General features: G+C 37.4%; 1 protein-coding gene across 2 annotated transcripts in view; it reads right to left on the bottom strand.

Annotated features, from left to right (window-relative positions):
* Positions 1-1,077: 1,077 nt before the first annotated feature.
* The window catches only part of LOC118856233 (Golgi apparatus membrane protein TVP23 homolog B-like), a 44,221-nt gene continuing 29,056 nt past the window's right edge, over positions 1,078-16,242 (bottom strand). For both annotated transcript variants that reach the window (XM_036766406.1, XM_036766407.1), the window contains 2 exons: positions 3,173-3,301; positions 1,078-2,154 (listed from right to left, as the gene is read on the bottom strand). In XM_036766406.1, the coding sequence (XP_036622301.1) occupies positions 2,128-2,154; positions 3,173-3,301 (156 nt within the window). In that variant the 3' untranslated portion in view covers positions 1,078-2,127. The remainder of the gene's footprint in view (positions 2,155-3,172; positions 3,302-16,242) is intronic.

Raw genomic sequence — 16,242 nt, 5'->3', positions numbered from 1 at the left:
TAATATAGAATATAGGAATATGATTAATATTAAAAAGGCCAGAGGAGTTTGTTAAGAGATTAGGTAATGGAAGAGGGGTCCCATCTATGGTTTGGTGGTTAAACATTCTGGTCATGCTGCCCTCCAACTGGCTAGCTATTGTGGTCCTGTCTGGTCAAGAGAGATAGTTAGGTATTGTGGTCCTGTCTTGGGCCAGACGGATGATGTGATTGTGGTTGAGTACATAGATACACTTGTTCAAATATATGGAAATGGGTGTGAGGGCAGCAGCTAGGTAGAGGCAGTGATTGGGTTCCCATCACATGGACATACCTGCTGTTTCTATGGGAACGGAGAATTCAGGGACACACCTGTTGCTCTACTGAGCAGTGAGGCATATATGAAGAAGATAGGACATTGGCAGGAGTGGGGTGTGGTGGGGGGGCCTAGGTAGGTACAGTGGACCTGCTGTTCAGTGGGCCCTGAACTCCTAGTGAAGTTAGAATATTGGGGCTGGGGGCAGCTTCATTAGGACTCCATCAGTACCATTGGTAATAATTTTGAAAATTAGTAACAAAATGTTTTCAACAATTGGCTAATTATGGAAAAAACTGTGGCATATGAAAGTTTAAATATTATTATATCATACAAAACAATAATAAAAACTCAGAGTCACATAGGAAAGAACTTGATGAAAGTGATCCATAGTGAAGGAGCAGAGGCAGAAGAAAAATATGCACAACATATACAAGAATATAAATAAAGCCCACACTAAAAAGTAACAAAATTCAGATACATATGATTGCAGATTTACACTCTGGAGGGATCCTTAGAAATTCTGAGGGGTTAAACTGCCTGAGTTCAGATATGTCAGTCAGGATTCAACTCCAAATGCAACACCATTTTCATTACTAGGAAGTTATAGGTTGCCAAAGAGAATGCCTGGAGCTTAACTGAAATGGGGTAAAATGTTTGCTTCAAAACAGTATATGAGCCCAGTGAGGGCTGGGATTGATTTTTAGTTTTTCACTTTCACTGTATCCTCAGCACTTAGGACAGACTGATCAAATGTGTCCTCTTGTACCAGAAGAGTATGTGTGTAATCACTCTGCAGGGCAGAAATATTTAATCAATTAAATATAACAAAGATATTTTCCAGTTAACAAAAACAAAATTTTCTAAAAACAATATACTAAAATGATTGTACATCACAACTGTCTCTCTTAATAAAGGCAATTCACCCAATTAAATAAAATCTTAATTTTTTACAATATATATTCATAAAACAATCTTTTCAGATGAAATACACAACTAAAATCTATAGAACTACTTAAGTAAAACACATTTCACAACTTAAAAATGCTATAATATAATCCTATAATTTCCAGTATTCCAATTCTCTCAATAACAAAAGAGAATCTAGAAACAAAATGCGACTTTAGGCATTTGCTATGCCAATAAATAATTATTCTCAACCTAACACAAAAAGTAATACATTATTATGTGAACATTTTTGTATCACTGAAATTTTCATTATGCTCGATATGAATTTGCAAGAATTTTCAAAATAAGAGTTTAAAGGGAAATGTATAGCTATATTTAGAAACACAGAAACTACACACACACTCTCTCTCTCTCTCTCTAATATAAACTATACAAACTGTTATTGCAAGTTACATATATAAATAGCACATGAATGAACAGTTTACTGAAGAAACCAAAATAAACATTCTCCCATTAAAATTACTTAAATTTAACAGTACTGACAAACTGGGTACACCATGTAATTTTATTTGCTTATTTATAATTTAGGTGAAAAAATTTTACCATGAAATACAGCGTTTTGTGGAAATGGAGATGACTTATGAAATGCAAACTATTATTCAACAAACTACTATTTCAGATTTCTCCTTTTCTAAAATTATGAATATGCATACCCTATTCAGTTTTGAGGCAACAACCTTAAAAAAAGAATCCTAAGGCAGATTTTATGCCAAAAGTACTATCTTCATATAAAAAATTTATTTTAAATGAGAAAAGTCTCTAATAATTTTGCCCACCCCAAGATATTTGCTCAATTCCAAAAGGATCAACACAATCTCTTCAGTTTTTCCTTAATACAACAAGATGCATTTCTTCTCTTTATCTTCAAGATATCTGATCATCTTTAATGTTCTGGGAGGATAGGAAAAATTCCACATTAAAAATAACATAATTCATACTCTTAAAAGGTATCAAAAGACAAAGAAGAAAAAAAACCACAAGCAGAAATAGCTAACCTAAGCACAATGTCTTGGACAGAAGAGCCGCTTAATAAAGGCTTGCTGACTAAGCTAACCTATTAAATTCTCCTCATTTCAATGAAGGTTATGTTAAAACATGTATATATGTGTTTTTACACACACACACACACACACACACCATACCCTCTGTCGTTTCAAAATTATCATTAACTGATAACTGACTGCTGCTTTTTAGGTACATTCATAGGAATTCAATCATCAAAACATTTACTGTGGATAGCATCAAGTAATAATCTAAACCATCCATATGTAACTTTGGCCAGTCATTTTACTTTTAAGGAAAATTAGAAATTTTATTTAAGGGAAAGATGAGTGTACCCACAGACGACACCAAAAAATTACAAACTTATCTCTCATAGCATACTGAAACGATATAAAAACATTACTCTCTGAAAATTTTAATTACTCCAATAAAACTGAACTTTAAATTTAATGACATGACCCTATTTTTCCAGCTTGTTCTTCACTATGACCCCCAAAATATTATTATAGTATAAAAATTCTTCAAAATCGTTTAATTCTGTACCTTCATATAACATGCTAAAATAATGCAAAGCAATAAAACTTCCATAAAAAGTAAAATTAGTCTTATTATTGATCTTCAAACCAGAGAGCTGACAAACCATTAGGTCACCATTTCTCATCAATTGATTTGAAACAACCCCAGAATGTCGAAAATCCTTCAAATTCTTAAATCAAAATTAACCTATATTATAGAAATTGAAATACAAATGTATTTGTAGCATTTTTGTGCAGGGGAATTTTACTTAACAGTATTAAGCTGTCAAAACTTCAAAAAAGAAATCATTGTATTAAATGCTGACCAGGCACAGAACTGGATATGATTTCTGTTCCTATTCTAAATGCTCCTCCACCCAGAAAATACTTACTTGTCTCAAGAACTGCTTTCCAAGATAAGCGGTAGCCATACTGGTTAAATTACTTTGGTTGCCTACTTTGCATCTGATGTAGCCATATAAGTTGGCACCTTGGAGTACCACACCCATGGTGACCACTGCCTGGAAAAGGGAGATAAACCATTTGATAGTCTTCTCAAATAATGTTAAAACAAAAACAAAACTTCCCTTTACCTTATGATTACAAGTGGGTTCCTCACAAAACAGAAGGTTACCCAAGAGATGATCATGAAAGGAATGAGTTTATCATGTGAAAAATTAAGTTACAGGCTTACGTGTCTTGATGTTACTCTCTATGCAAACAACTTTTCAAGTGTTTCCAGAAATAACTGTATTTTACAGCCAAATGAACAAATTAAGATGAGGACTGCATAGGTGAGCCACTGTTTTGCTTTGAATAGTTTATAACTACTAGATTCAGTAAAAAAGTATTTGAGTTCTAGTTTCTCTGACTTCCCTGACCAAAATACCCTTCTTTAAAAGTTCCCTTAAGTATTATCTTCCTCTATTGGAATGTAAGTTCCTAGAATGGAGAGAACAGTCTTACTTTTTTTCTTAGTATTCACAATGCTTAGTGAAGAAGTTGGCATACAGTGGGCACTTAATAAATGCTTCTGCATTCATAATATTCAATACCTTGAAGCTAAGAGCTGACTGATGAGTTTGACTGGATAGCTTAAGAAACAATGAAAAGCAGAATAATTTAGGTTGCTTTTTATTTTAATTTAGAGTGGATTTGTCAGTCATTTCTTTTTTTTTATTTAGTATTTTATTTTTCCATAGGTACATGCCAAAACAATTTTTAACATTCATTTTTAAAACTTTAAGTTCCAAATTCTCTCCCTTTCTCCTTCCCCACTTCCACCCTACCCACCACTGAGAAGGCAAATTAGATATAGATTATACACGTGTAATCATGCAAAACATTTTGAAAGAAAACACAAACCAAAACAAAAAACCTCAAGAAAAAGAAAGTTTAAAAAGTATATTTAAATCTGAATTCACACACCATCAGTTCTTTCTTCTGGGGATGGATAGCATTTCTCATCGTAAGTCCTTCAGAGTGTCTTGGATCATTGTAGTGCCAAGAATAGCTAAGTCATTCACAGCTGATCATCTTACAATATATTGCTGTTATGCAGTACATTTCACTTTACATCAGCTCATGTAAGTCTTTCCAGGTTTTTCTGAGAGCATCCTACCCATCATTTCTCATAGTGCAATATGGTGACATAATGACACAATTCGTTCAGCCATTCCCCAGTTGATAGGGATCCCCTAAATTTCCAATTCTTTGCCACCAGAAAAGAACTACTATAAATATTTTTGTATATGTAGGTCTTTTTTCTTTTCTTTTTAGAGATACAGACCAAGTAGTGGCATTGCTAGGTCAAAGGGCATGCAAGGTTTTATAGCCCTTTGGGCACAGTTCCAGATTGTTCTGCAGAATGGTTGAATCACTTCACGACTCCACCAACAATGCATTAATATCTCATTTTTCCCACATCCCCTCCAACCTTTCTCAATTTCCTTTACGATCCTATTAGCCAATCTGATAGGTATGAGGTAGTATATTAGAATTGTTTTCATTTGTATTTCTCCATTCAATAGAGTTAGAACACTTTTTCATATGGCTATAGATAGCATTGATTACTTCATTGGAAAATTGCTCACATCTTTTGATCACTAATCAACTCAGGAATGGTTCTTATTTTTAAAAATTTGACTCAGTGCTCTATATATATTTGAGAAACAAGGCTTTTATCAGAGAAACTTGCTTCAAAATTTTTTTCAGTTATGATTACCAACTGTATTTCCTTCCATCCTATTCCCTCCTCCCCCCATTTATCCTATTCTCTTTCCTTTCACCCTATCCCTCTTCAAAAGTGTTTTACTTTTGACTACCCCCTCCTCCAGTCTGTCCTCCTTTCTATCACCACCACCACCACTCCCTTCTCTTATCCCCTTCCCCTCCTACTTTTCTGCAGGGTAAGATAGATTTCTATACCCAACTGAGTTTGTATGTTATTCCTTCTTTGAGCCAATTCTGATGAAAGTAAGGTTCACTCACTCCTCCTCCTAACCTCCCTTCTCTTCCCTTCCACAGTAAAATCTTTTTCTTGCCTCTTTTAGGTGAGATAATTTATCCCACTCTACCTACCTCTCACTTTCTCTTTCTCTGAGTACATTTCACTTTCACCCCTTAATTTTACTTTTTAAGATATCATCCCTTCATTTTCAGTTCACACCTGTGCCTTCTGTCTACACACACACACACACACACACACACACACACACACACACCCCTTCTAACTACTCTAATAATAAGAAAGTTCTTAGGAGTTACAAGTAACATCTTCCCATGTAGGAATATAAACAGTTTACCCATATTAAGTCCCTTATGATTTCCCTATTCACGTTTTGATGCTTCTCTTGAGTCTTGTATTTGAAAGTCAAATTTTCTACTCAGCTCTGGTCTTTTCATCAGAAATGCTTGGAAGTCTTCTATTTCATAGAATATGTATTTTTCCCCCTGAAGGATTACACTCACAGTTTTGCTGGATAGGTGATTCTTGGTTGTAATCCTAGCTCCTTTGCCCTCCAGAATATCATATTTCAAGCCCTCCAATCCTTTAATGTAGAAGCTGCCAAAGGCTTCACAATACTTGAATTGTTTCTTTCTGGCTACCTGCAATATTTTCTCCTTGGAGAAATTTGGAATTTGCCTATAATATTCCTGGGAGTTTTCCTTTTGGAATCTTTTTCAGGAGGTGATGAGTGAATTGTTCCCATTCTTATTTTTACCTTCTGGTTCTAAAATATCAAGGCAGTTTTCCTATTTCTTGAAAGATGATGTCTAGGCTCTTTTGTTGATGATTGCTTTCAGGTAGTCCAATAACTCTTAAATTATCTCTCCTGGATCTGTTTTCCAGGTCACTTGTTTTTCCAATGAGATATTTCACATTTTCTTCTATTTTTTCATTCTTTTGGTTTTATTTTATTGTCTCTTGATTTCTCATTGAGTCATTAGCTTCCATTTGCTCAATTCTAATTTTTAAGGAATTATTTTCTTCAGTAAGCCTTTGGATCTCCTTTTCTATTTGGCCAATTCTACTTTTTAAGGAGTTTATCTCTTTAGGGCATTTTTGTATCTCTTTTACCATTTGGTTTATTCTGTTTTTTAAGGTGTTATTTCCTTCAGTAGGTTTTGGGTCTCCTTTACCAGGCTGTTGACTTTTTTTTTTCATGATTTTCTTGCTTCTCTCTCATTTCTCTCCTAATTTTTCCTCTACCTCTCTTCCTTGATTTTCAAAATCCTTTTTGAGCTCTTCCATGGCCTAAGACTAATTCATACTTTTCTTGGAGGCTTCTGATGTAGGAGTTTTGACTTTACAGTCTTCTTCTGAGTGTATTTTCATCCTTCTTGTTACCATAGTAACTTTCTGTGGTCAGAATTTTCATCTGTTGTTTGCTCATTCTCCCCAGCCTACTATTTGACTTTTAACTCTTTGTTAAAATAGGGCGCTGCTTCCAGGGTGCAGGGCACACTTTCCCAAGCTTCAGGGGTTTTGTGCAGCTGTTTTCAGAGGTACTTCTGGGGACATGTGATGTTCAGTTCTTCCAAGGTGGTATGACCTAAAGAGAGGTGTGTTTACTACTCTCCTGGTCTGTGGTCTGGTCTGTGAGCAACCACAAGCAGTTTTCTGCCTTGGAACTATGAGGAGGGTCCCAACTCCATTGCAGCCACAACCTCTGGTGTGCTAGAGCTCCTCTTTACCTTGGGACTGCCACCCAGGACTGCAACTGAGATAGGAATATTGGGAAAGCAACAGAGTCTTGCTCCCAGTTCCAGCAAAGAGACCATGTTAATCTCCTTCTGTCCAGTTATTCAACCCCCTTACTGTCTGTGGGCTGAGAGCTCTGGAAGTGGCTGCTGCTGTGGCTGATTCAGTGGCTCCCCAGGCCTGCTTCTGGTTTTCTGGGGCCTGGTCTGTGTTGGTATGGCCTGTGCAGGACTATTCTCCATTTTCACAGACCTTTCCTGCTGACCTTTTAGGTTGTCTTTGGAGTCTGTGGGCTGAGAGGTCTGGAAAGCACCACTGCTGCCACTGATTCAGTTGTCCAGAGGCCTGCTCCTGGTTTGCTGGGGTCCAGTCTTCATGGCCTGTGATAGACTGCACTCCTCTCTCACCCTGGTGCAAGAGACTTTTCCTGCTGATCTTCTAAGTTGTCTTGGGCTGGAATAATTTTTTTCACTCCATATTTTTGTGGGTTTTGCAATTTGTTTAGAATCATTATTTAAAGGTATTTGCATGGGTTTGGGGGAGAGCTCAGGCCAGTCCCTGCCTTTACTCTGCCATCCTGTCTCCACCCTCCTCCAAGGGTAATACTTTCAAGCCCACGGTACTATTTTCAAGCCCACACAACAACAACTGATTTAATAAAGTTAAATGTCCCTCAAATGAATTTCTCTGGGAATATTAACATCTGTGAAAAGAAAAAAGACAACTGGAAAATGTAAACTACTTAATGGTAGAGATTTTTGTCTTTGTATCGGCAGCATCTAGCATAATGCCTTGCTTAAAGTATGAATTTAACAAATGCTTGCTGAATGAATTAACTTAAAAATTTGTATGATCTTAGCCTTTAACAAGAAAAATGATCACAAGAAAGTTAAGAAGATTTAAACAAAAATTAAAACACATATCTAGATTCCTAGGAAATGGAGTATTATCATTGTGTCAGTTTTATGCCTAAGTTCCTAAAAGATAAAGATAAAGGTTGTCCAGAAAATTATCTGGTAAGTCAATATTTCAATACTTCAAGGATTTGTGTGTGATTTTATTGGTGTGGATAATTATTCAACTAAGGCAGATCACATCACCTTATATTTTATGAGAACTGCTGTAAACAAAAAAATTTATCCCTCTGCAGACAACTTTGGAATGAACTTTTCCAAGTATGGCTAGTCTGGCCTTTGAAGAGATGTGTAGTTCATCACTGAGCAGAAAACAACAAAAAAAAGACTCTGAATATAGAAAGTTATTAAGGTCAAGGGAAGATCAAGACACAAACTCAGAAGAGAACAATAGTGTCAAAACACCATGGGCAAAACCCCAAAGAAAAATGGGAAGTCCTCTTAAGTCCAGAAAGAACTTATGGAAGAGCTCAAAATGGAGCTTAAAAAAAATATAAGAGAGGTAGAAGAAAGATGGGGAAAAGAAATGAGTGAATTATGAAAAAAGACTCAACAGCTTAGAAAACTGCTTAAAAAGTAGAGTTGGCCAAATGGAAAACGAGATATTAAAATCCACTCAAGAAAACAACTACATAAAGAGTACAATTGGCCAAATGGAGAAGAAAGTATAAAAGCTAATGGAAGAAAACCACACCTTAAGAATTAGAATTAGGCGAGTAGAAGCTAATGACTCTATGAGACATCATGAATCAACCAAACAAATTCAAAAGATTGGAAAAATGGAAGAAAATATAAAATACCTCAGGGGAAAAACAACTGACCTAGAAAATAGATCCAGGAGAGACAATATCAGAAGCATTGGACTACCTGAAAGCCATAATCAAAAGGAAGTTCTGGACAGCATCTTTCAAGAAACTATCAAGGAAAACTTCCCTGATGTCCTGGAACCAGAGAGCAGAATAGGCACTGAAAGAATCCACTGATCATCTCAGGAGAGAGATTCCAAAATAAAATCCCCAAGGAACATTATAGTCAAATTTCAGAACTATCAGGTCAAGAAAAAATACTGCAAGTGGCTAGAAACAATTCAAATACCAAGGAGTCACAATCAGGATCACACAGGACGTGGCAGCTGCAACATTAAAGGACTGGATATCATGGAACATGATATTCCAGAGGGCAAAGGAGCTAGGACAACCAAGAGTCGCTTACCTGGCAACATTAAGCATAATACATCCAGAGGAAAAATGGTCATTCAATGAAATGGAAGGATTTTGAGCCTTAATACAGAGAAGAGCAGAACTAAACCAAAAGTCTGACCTCCAATAAGACCCAAGAGAAGCATAAACAATAAAATGGAAAAAGCCATAAGGGATTCAGTAGAGTTAAACTGTTTACATCTGTACATGGAAAAATGATATTGTAACTCTTAAAAATTGTATCACTAACAGTACAGAAAGAAGGAATAAACATAGACAGAGGTTAAGGGATGAGAAAAAGAAACAAAATGGGTGCAGAAGGAAGGGAGAGGCAGAATGGGTTAAATTATCTCACATGAAGAGGCAAGAAAGACCTGTTACAGTGGAGGGGAAGATGGGAGGTGGGGCAACGGGGATTGCTTGAACCTTACTCTCATCAGTATTGGCTCATAGAAGGAATAATATAGACAATCAGATGAATATAGAAATCTGTCTTACCCAACGGGGAAGTAGGAAGGGAGGAGATTAAATAAAGGGGGTGGGGTGGGACTGACAGAAGGGATAACAGAAGCAAAACATTGGTGATGCGGGAAAGGGTGAAAGAAGAGAGATGACAAACATGAGGAAGAATAGGATGGAGGGAAATACACAGGTAGTAATCATAATGGTGAATGTGAATGGGATGAACTCTCCCATAAAATGGAAGCAGATAGCAGAGCAGATCAAAAACCAGTATCCTACAATATGTTGCTTACAAGAAACACACCTCAAGTAGAGAGACACACAGAGTAAAGGAAAACTTGGAAAGACTTGTATGAACTGATGCAAAGTGAAACGAGCAGAACTAGGAAAAAACTGTACAAAATATCAGCAAAATCATGTGATGATAAATTATGAATGACTCAACTCTTCTCGGTAAGACAATAATCCAAGACAAGTACAAAGGACTCACAAAGAAAAATGCTATCCATATCCAGATAAAGAACTGATGAACTCTGAATGTAGATCAAAGCATATTTTTTTTACTTACTTTATTCTTTCTCGTTTTTTGTTTACTTTAGATATATTTCTTCTTCTACAACTGTGGTGAATATGGAAATATGTTTTACATGATAGCACATGTATAAACTATCAAGAGGAGAGGGGAAAGAGGGATGGAGAAAAATTTGGAACTCAAAATCTTGTAAAAATGAATGCTAAAAATTTTCTAGATTTATAATTGTGGGGAAAAATACTATTTAAAAAAGAATACACACACACACACACACACACACACACACACACACACACACACCTCCATGTAAAAAAAAAAAAGAAAAAAAATCCCTACAACCAGAGGGATTTGCAAGTGAATTCTACCAAATATTTGAAAAACAATCAATTCCAATACCAAATAAAGTATATGGAAATGTAGGCAAAAAAATGACTCCTACAAGGAAACAAATATGGTACTGATAACTAAAGCAGAAAGAAAAAGAGAGGAAAGTAAGACCAATTTCCCTAATAAAAACTGATGCAAAATTTTTAAATAAAATACTAGCAAGGAGATTACAGCAATATATCAAAAATATCAAATACCATGACCATGTGGGATTTATACCAGAAATGCAGAACTGGTTCAATATTAGGAAAACTATCAGCATAACTGACTATTATCAATAATAAAACCAACAAAAATCATGATTATCTCAATAGATGCAAAAAAACCTGTTGACAAATTACAACACTCATTCCTATTAAAAACACTGGAAAGCACAGGAATAATGGAGCTTTCCTTAAAATGATAAATAGTATCTATCTAAAACCATTACCAAGTATTTTCTGTAATGGAGATGAGCTAGAACCTTCCTGATAAGATCAGAGGTGAATTATCACCACTATTATTCAATACTGTACTAGAAATCCTAGACATAACAATAAGAGAAGAAAAAGGAATTAGCATAGGCAATGAGGAAACAAAACTATCATTCTTTGAAAACAGTATGATTAGAAAATCTTAGAAAATAAACTATATAAAACTAGTGGAAATAATTAACAATGTCTGCAAAGTTACAGAATAATAAATGCCACATAAATAATTAATTCTATATATTACCAACTAAGTTCGGCAGGAAGAGATTAAAAAAAAAGAAATTCCATTTAAAATAACTGCATGGTTCTGCTTCCTGGAGCCAAGATGGCAGAATTAGAAGTAAGTCTCTCTCACCCTTCCTTATTGACTTCTGAAAGCTCACAAAATATCGTCCCAGGGAAAACCCTGGAATAGCTGAGCCAGCAGAAAGACAGGGTATAGTAGTCTTGTAGCCCAGGAAGCTTGGGGGATTAACAGGAAAGGCCCCTCTTGCTTTGGGAGATGGGAAGCAGTACAGGATGGGACGTGCCTCAGCAAGTTAGCAGTAAGCCCCACCTAAGCAAACCAGGGGGAGATACTGGGCACCAGGCTGGTGGAGTAGACAAGCACCAATACAGGACCCCTTGAGTACCTCAGCACAGAGGGGAACCAGTAGACACCAGCTCAGAAAACCACGATGTGTGCTGGCGTTCTCCAGCAGCCAAATCTCTGAAATGCTTCAGCACAACTTGAGGAAGCACAACTCCAAGGAGGCACAGCTCCAGGCTGGCAGACATCCTACAGCAGCCAAACATTCAAGTGCAAGGCCCCGGGCAAGCAGGCATTCCCCAGGGGCCAGACTCAGTATCAGGTAAACTGCCAGGCCCTTACAGCCTCCAGTTGTCAGCACCTGAGTCCTAGGCACACAAAGTTAGTGACTAGGTCTCAGGTTCTTAGCACAAGAAGCTTGGGTCAGTGTCTCCTGCGCTCCAACAGGAGAGCTCAACTCTAAAAGCCAGAAACTACACAAACACCATGAACAAAAAGCAGAAACAGACAATCATCACAGATTATTATTATGGGGCAAGGAAGATCAAGGCACAAATTCAGAGAAGAAAAACAATGTCAATACACCCACGTCTGAAACCTCACAGGAGAATATGAATTGGTCTAAGCCCCAAAAGCCTTCTTGGAAGAGCTCAAGAAGGATTTTTTCCCCCTCTATCTTTTTAATTTTTTTTTATTTTTACTTTACAACATTCAGTTTCACAAGTTTTTGAGTTCCAAATTTTCCCCCCTTCCCTCCCCACCCAAGACAGCATGTGATCCGATAAAGGCTCTACATATATCTTCACATTAAACTTATTTATACAATAGTCAAGTTGTTAAGAAGGATTATAACCAATGGAATGAATCATGAGAAAACAAGAAACAAAACCAAAAAAGAAGGAAAAAAAAAGAGAGCAAATAGTTTGCCTCAATCCGCATTCAAATTTCATAATTCTTTCTCTGGATGTGCACAGCTTTTTCCATCATGAGTCTTTTGGTGCTGTCTTTGAACCTTAAATTGCTAAAAATAGCCAAGTCTATCAAAGTTAGTCACCACAGATATCATGCATCTGTAATCGTGTATAATATTCTCCTGTTTCTGCTCCCGTCACTCAGCATCAGATCCTGTAAGTCATTCCAGGTTATCATGAAGTCTGTCTGAACCTCATTTCTTATAGCACAATAGTACTCCATTGCATTTGTATACCACAAGTTGTGTAGCCATTCCCCAATTGATGGGCATCCCCTTGATTTCCAATTCTTTGCCATCACAAAATATGCTATACATATTTTTGTACATACTGGTCCATTTTGTACTTGTGTGATCTCTTTGGGATACAGCCCTGGAAGTGTTATTACTGGGTCAAAGGATATGCACATTTTTATAGCCCTTTAGGCATAGTTCCAAATTGCTCTCCAGAATGGCTGGATCAATTCACAACTCCACCAACAATGTTAACAATGTTCCAATTTCCCCACTCTCCAGCATTTATCATTTTCCTGTTCTGTCATGTTAGCCAATCTGACAGGAGAGATGTAGTACCTAAGAGTTGTTTTCATTTGTATTTCTCTAATAATTAGTGATTTAGAGCATTTTTTCATATGATTATAGATATCTTTAATTTCTTCCTCTGAAAACTGCCTGTTTATATCCTTTGACCATTTATCAACTGAGGAATGACTTGCATTTCTATAAATTTGACTCAGTTCCCTGTATGTTTTAGAAAGGCCTTTATCAGACACTGGTTGTAAAAATTATTTCCCAATCTTCCGCTTCCCTCCAAATCTTGGTTGCATTGGATTTGTTTGTACAAAAACTCTTCAATTTAACATAATCGAAATTATCCATTTTGCATTTCATAATGCTCTCTATCTTGTTTGGTCATAAATTCTTCCCTTCTCCATAAATCTGACAGGTAAACTATTCTTTGCTCTCCCAAACTGCTTATAGTAACAGCCTTTATATCTAAATTGTGAACCCATTTTAACTTTATTTTGGTATACGGTGTAAAACATTGGTCTATGCCCAGTTTCTGCCATACTGTTTTCCAGTTTTGGTAGCAGTTTTTGTGAAATAGCGAATTCTTAACCCAGAAGCTGGACTCTTGGGGTTTATCATCAACAAGGATTTTAAAAATCAAATAAGAGAGGAAGAAGAAAAATTGGGAGAATAAATGAGAGGTATGCAAGAGAGAGTCAATAGCTTGGAAAAGGAGGGACAAAAATTGACTGCAGAAAATAAGTCCTTGGGGGAGCAGCAAAGATGGCGGCTGAAGAGCAGGGACTAGCCTGAGCTCCCCACCAAGCCCCTCCAAAAACCTATAAAAAATGGCTCTGAACCAATTCTAGAACTGCAGAGCCCACAAAATAGCAGAAGGAAGCAGGGCTGCAGCCCAGGGCAGCCTGGATAGTCTCTGGATGAGGTCTATCTCGCACGGAGCTGGGAACGCAGCACAGCGGAGCAAAGGAGAGCTCAGCGTGGGCGGCGCGGACCAACCAGACCAGGAGCTGGGAGTGGGCCCTAGCGCCCTGAATCAGTGAGCTGCAGCAGTTACCAGACTTCTCAACCCACAAACACCAAAGACAACAGAGAAGGTTAGTGCGAAAAGCTGCTGGGGACAGAGTTTAAAAAGGAGTTTTCGATTTGGCTAACGCCCTGGGAGCAGCGGAGGTGGCACAGCTACAGAACTACAGCTGCAGTTGCTTCTGGCCCCAGGCCCACCTGGTGGGAGGAATTAAGTGGCGGATCAGAGCAGGAGTGAAGAGCCTGCTGAAGATCTAAGTCCAGTTCAGGTTGGGGGTTCTTGGGGAAGGAGGAGTGCTGCTGTGGCACAGCTGGCGCATCCCCCCAAGCTTGGAACATAGTACTCTCTACTCTACAAGCAGTCATACCCTGCTGAAAAACTCAAGGGTCAAGTAAGTTGTTTGGGAATATGGCCAGGCAACGAAAATGCAACCAGATTCAGTCTCAGATTCCGGAATCTTTCTTTGGTGACAAAGAAGACCAAAACATACAGAAGGAAGAAGTCAACAAAGTCAAAGAGTCTACGACAAAAGCCTCCAAGAAAAACATGAACTGGTCTCAGGCCATGGAAAAGCTCAAAAAGGATTTGGAAAAGCAAGTTAGAGAAGTAGAGGAAAAATTGGGAAGAGAAATGAGAAGGATGCGAGAAAACCATGAAAAACAAGTCAATGACTTGCTAAAGGAGACCCAAAAAAATACTGAAAAATATACTGAACAAAACAACACCTTAAAAAATGGACTAACTCAAATGGCAAAAGAGCTCCAAAAAGCCAATGAGGAGAAGAATGCCTTGAAAGGCAGAATTAGCCAAATGGAAAAGGAGGTCCAAAAGACCACTGAAGAAAATAGTACCTTAAAAATTAGACTGGAGCAAGTGGAAGATAGTGACTTGATGAGAAATCAAGATATTATCAAACAGAACCAAAGGAATGAAAAAATGGAAGACAATGCGAAATATCTCATTGGAAAAACCACTGACCTGGAAAACAGATCCAGGAGAAATCATTTATTGGACTACCTGAAAGCCAGGATCAAAAAAAGAGCCTAGATATCATCTTTCAAGAAATTATCAAGGAAAACTGCCCTGATATTCTAGAGCCACAGGGCAAAATAGAAATTGAAAGAATCCACTGATCACCTCCTCAAATAGATCCCCAAAAGAAAACTCCTAGGAATATTGTCGCCAAATTCCAGAGCTCCCAGATCAAGGAGAAAATACTGCAAGCAGCCAGAAAGAAACAATTTGAGTATTGTGGAAACACAATCAGAATAAGCCAAGATCTAGCAGCTTCTACATTAAGAGATTGAAGGGCTTGGAATACGATATTCTGGAGGTCAATGAAGCTAGGATTAAAACCAAGAATCACCTACCCAGCAAAACGGAGTATCACGCCCCAAGGCAAAATATGGATTTTCAATAAAATTGAGGACTTTCAAGCTTTCTCAGTGAAAAGACCAGAGCTGAATAGAAAATTTGACTTTCAAACACAAGAATCAAGAGAAGCATGGAAAGGTAATCAAGAAAAAGAACAAGAAAAAGAAATCTCAAGGGACTTACTAAAGTTGAACTGTTTTGTTTACATTCCTACATGGAAAGATGATGTGTATGATTCATGAGACCTCAGTATTAGGGTAGCTCAAGGGAATATGCATATATATATATATATATATATGTTTATGTTTATGTGTATATATATACATATGAAAGTGAATGTATATGTATCGATATATGTATATGTGTGTATATATATATATAGAGAGAGAGACAGAGCGGACACAGGGTGAATTGAAGATGAAGGGAAGATATCTAAAAGAAATAAAATCAAATTAAGGGATGAGAGAGGAATATATTGAGAGAGGGAGATAGAGAGAGGTAGAATGGAGGTGGCAAGAGGAAGCAGTTCTATGGGAGGAGGGGAGAGGGCAGGTGAGGGGGGAATGAGTGAATCTTGCTCTCATCAGATTTGGCCCAAGGAGGGAATACCATACATACTCAATTGGGTATCTTACCCCACAGGAAAGAAGAGGGAAGAAGATAAAAAAAAAATGGGGGGGATGATGAAGGGGAGGGCTGATGGGGGTGGAGGTAATCAAAAACAAACACTTTCGAAAGGGGACAGGGTCAAGGGAGAAAATTCAATAATGTGGGATGGGTTGGGAAGGAACAAAATACAGTTAGTCTTTCACAACATGAGTACTGTGGAAGGGTTATACATAATGATACACATGTGGCCTATGTTG

Source organism: Trichosurus vulpecula, chromosome 7 (assembly GCF_011100635.1).
Source record: "Trichosurus vulpecula isolate mTriVul1 chromosome 7, mTriVul1.pri, whole genome shotgun sequence".
In the NCBI taxonomy this organism is placed as follows: Eukaryota; Metazoa; Chordata; class Mammalia; order Diprotodontia; family Phalangeridae; genus Trichosurus; species Trichosurus vulpecula.
This window is presented reverse-complemented; position numbering and strand designations above follow the sequence as displayed.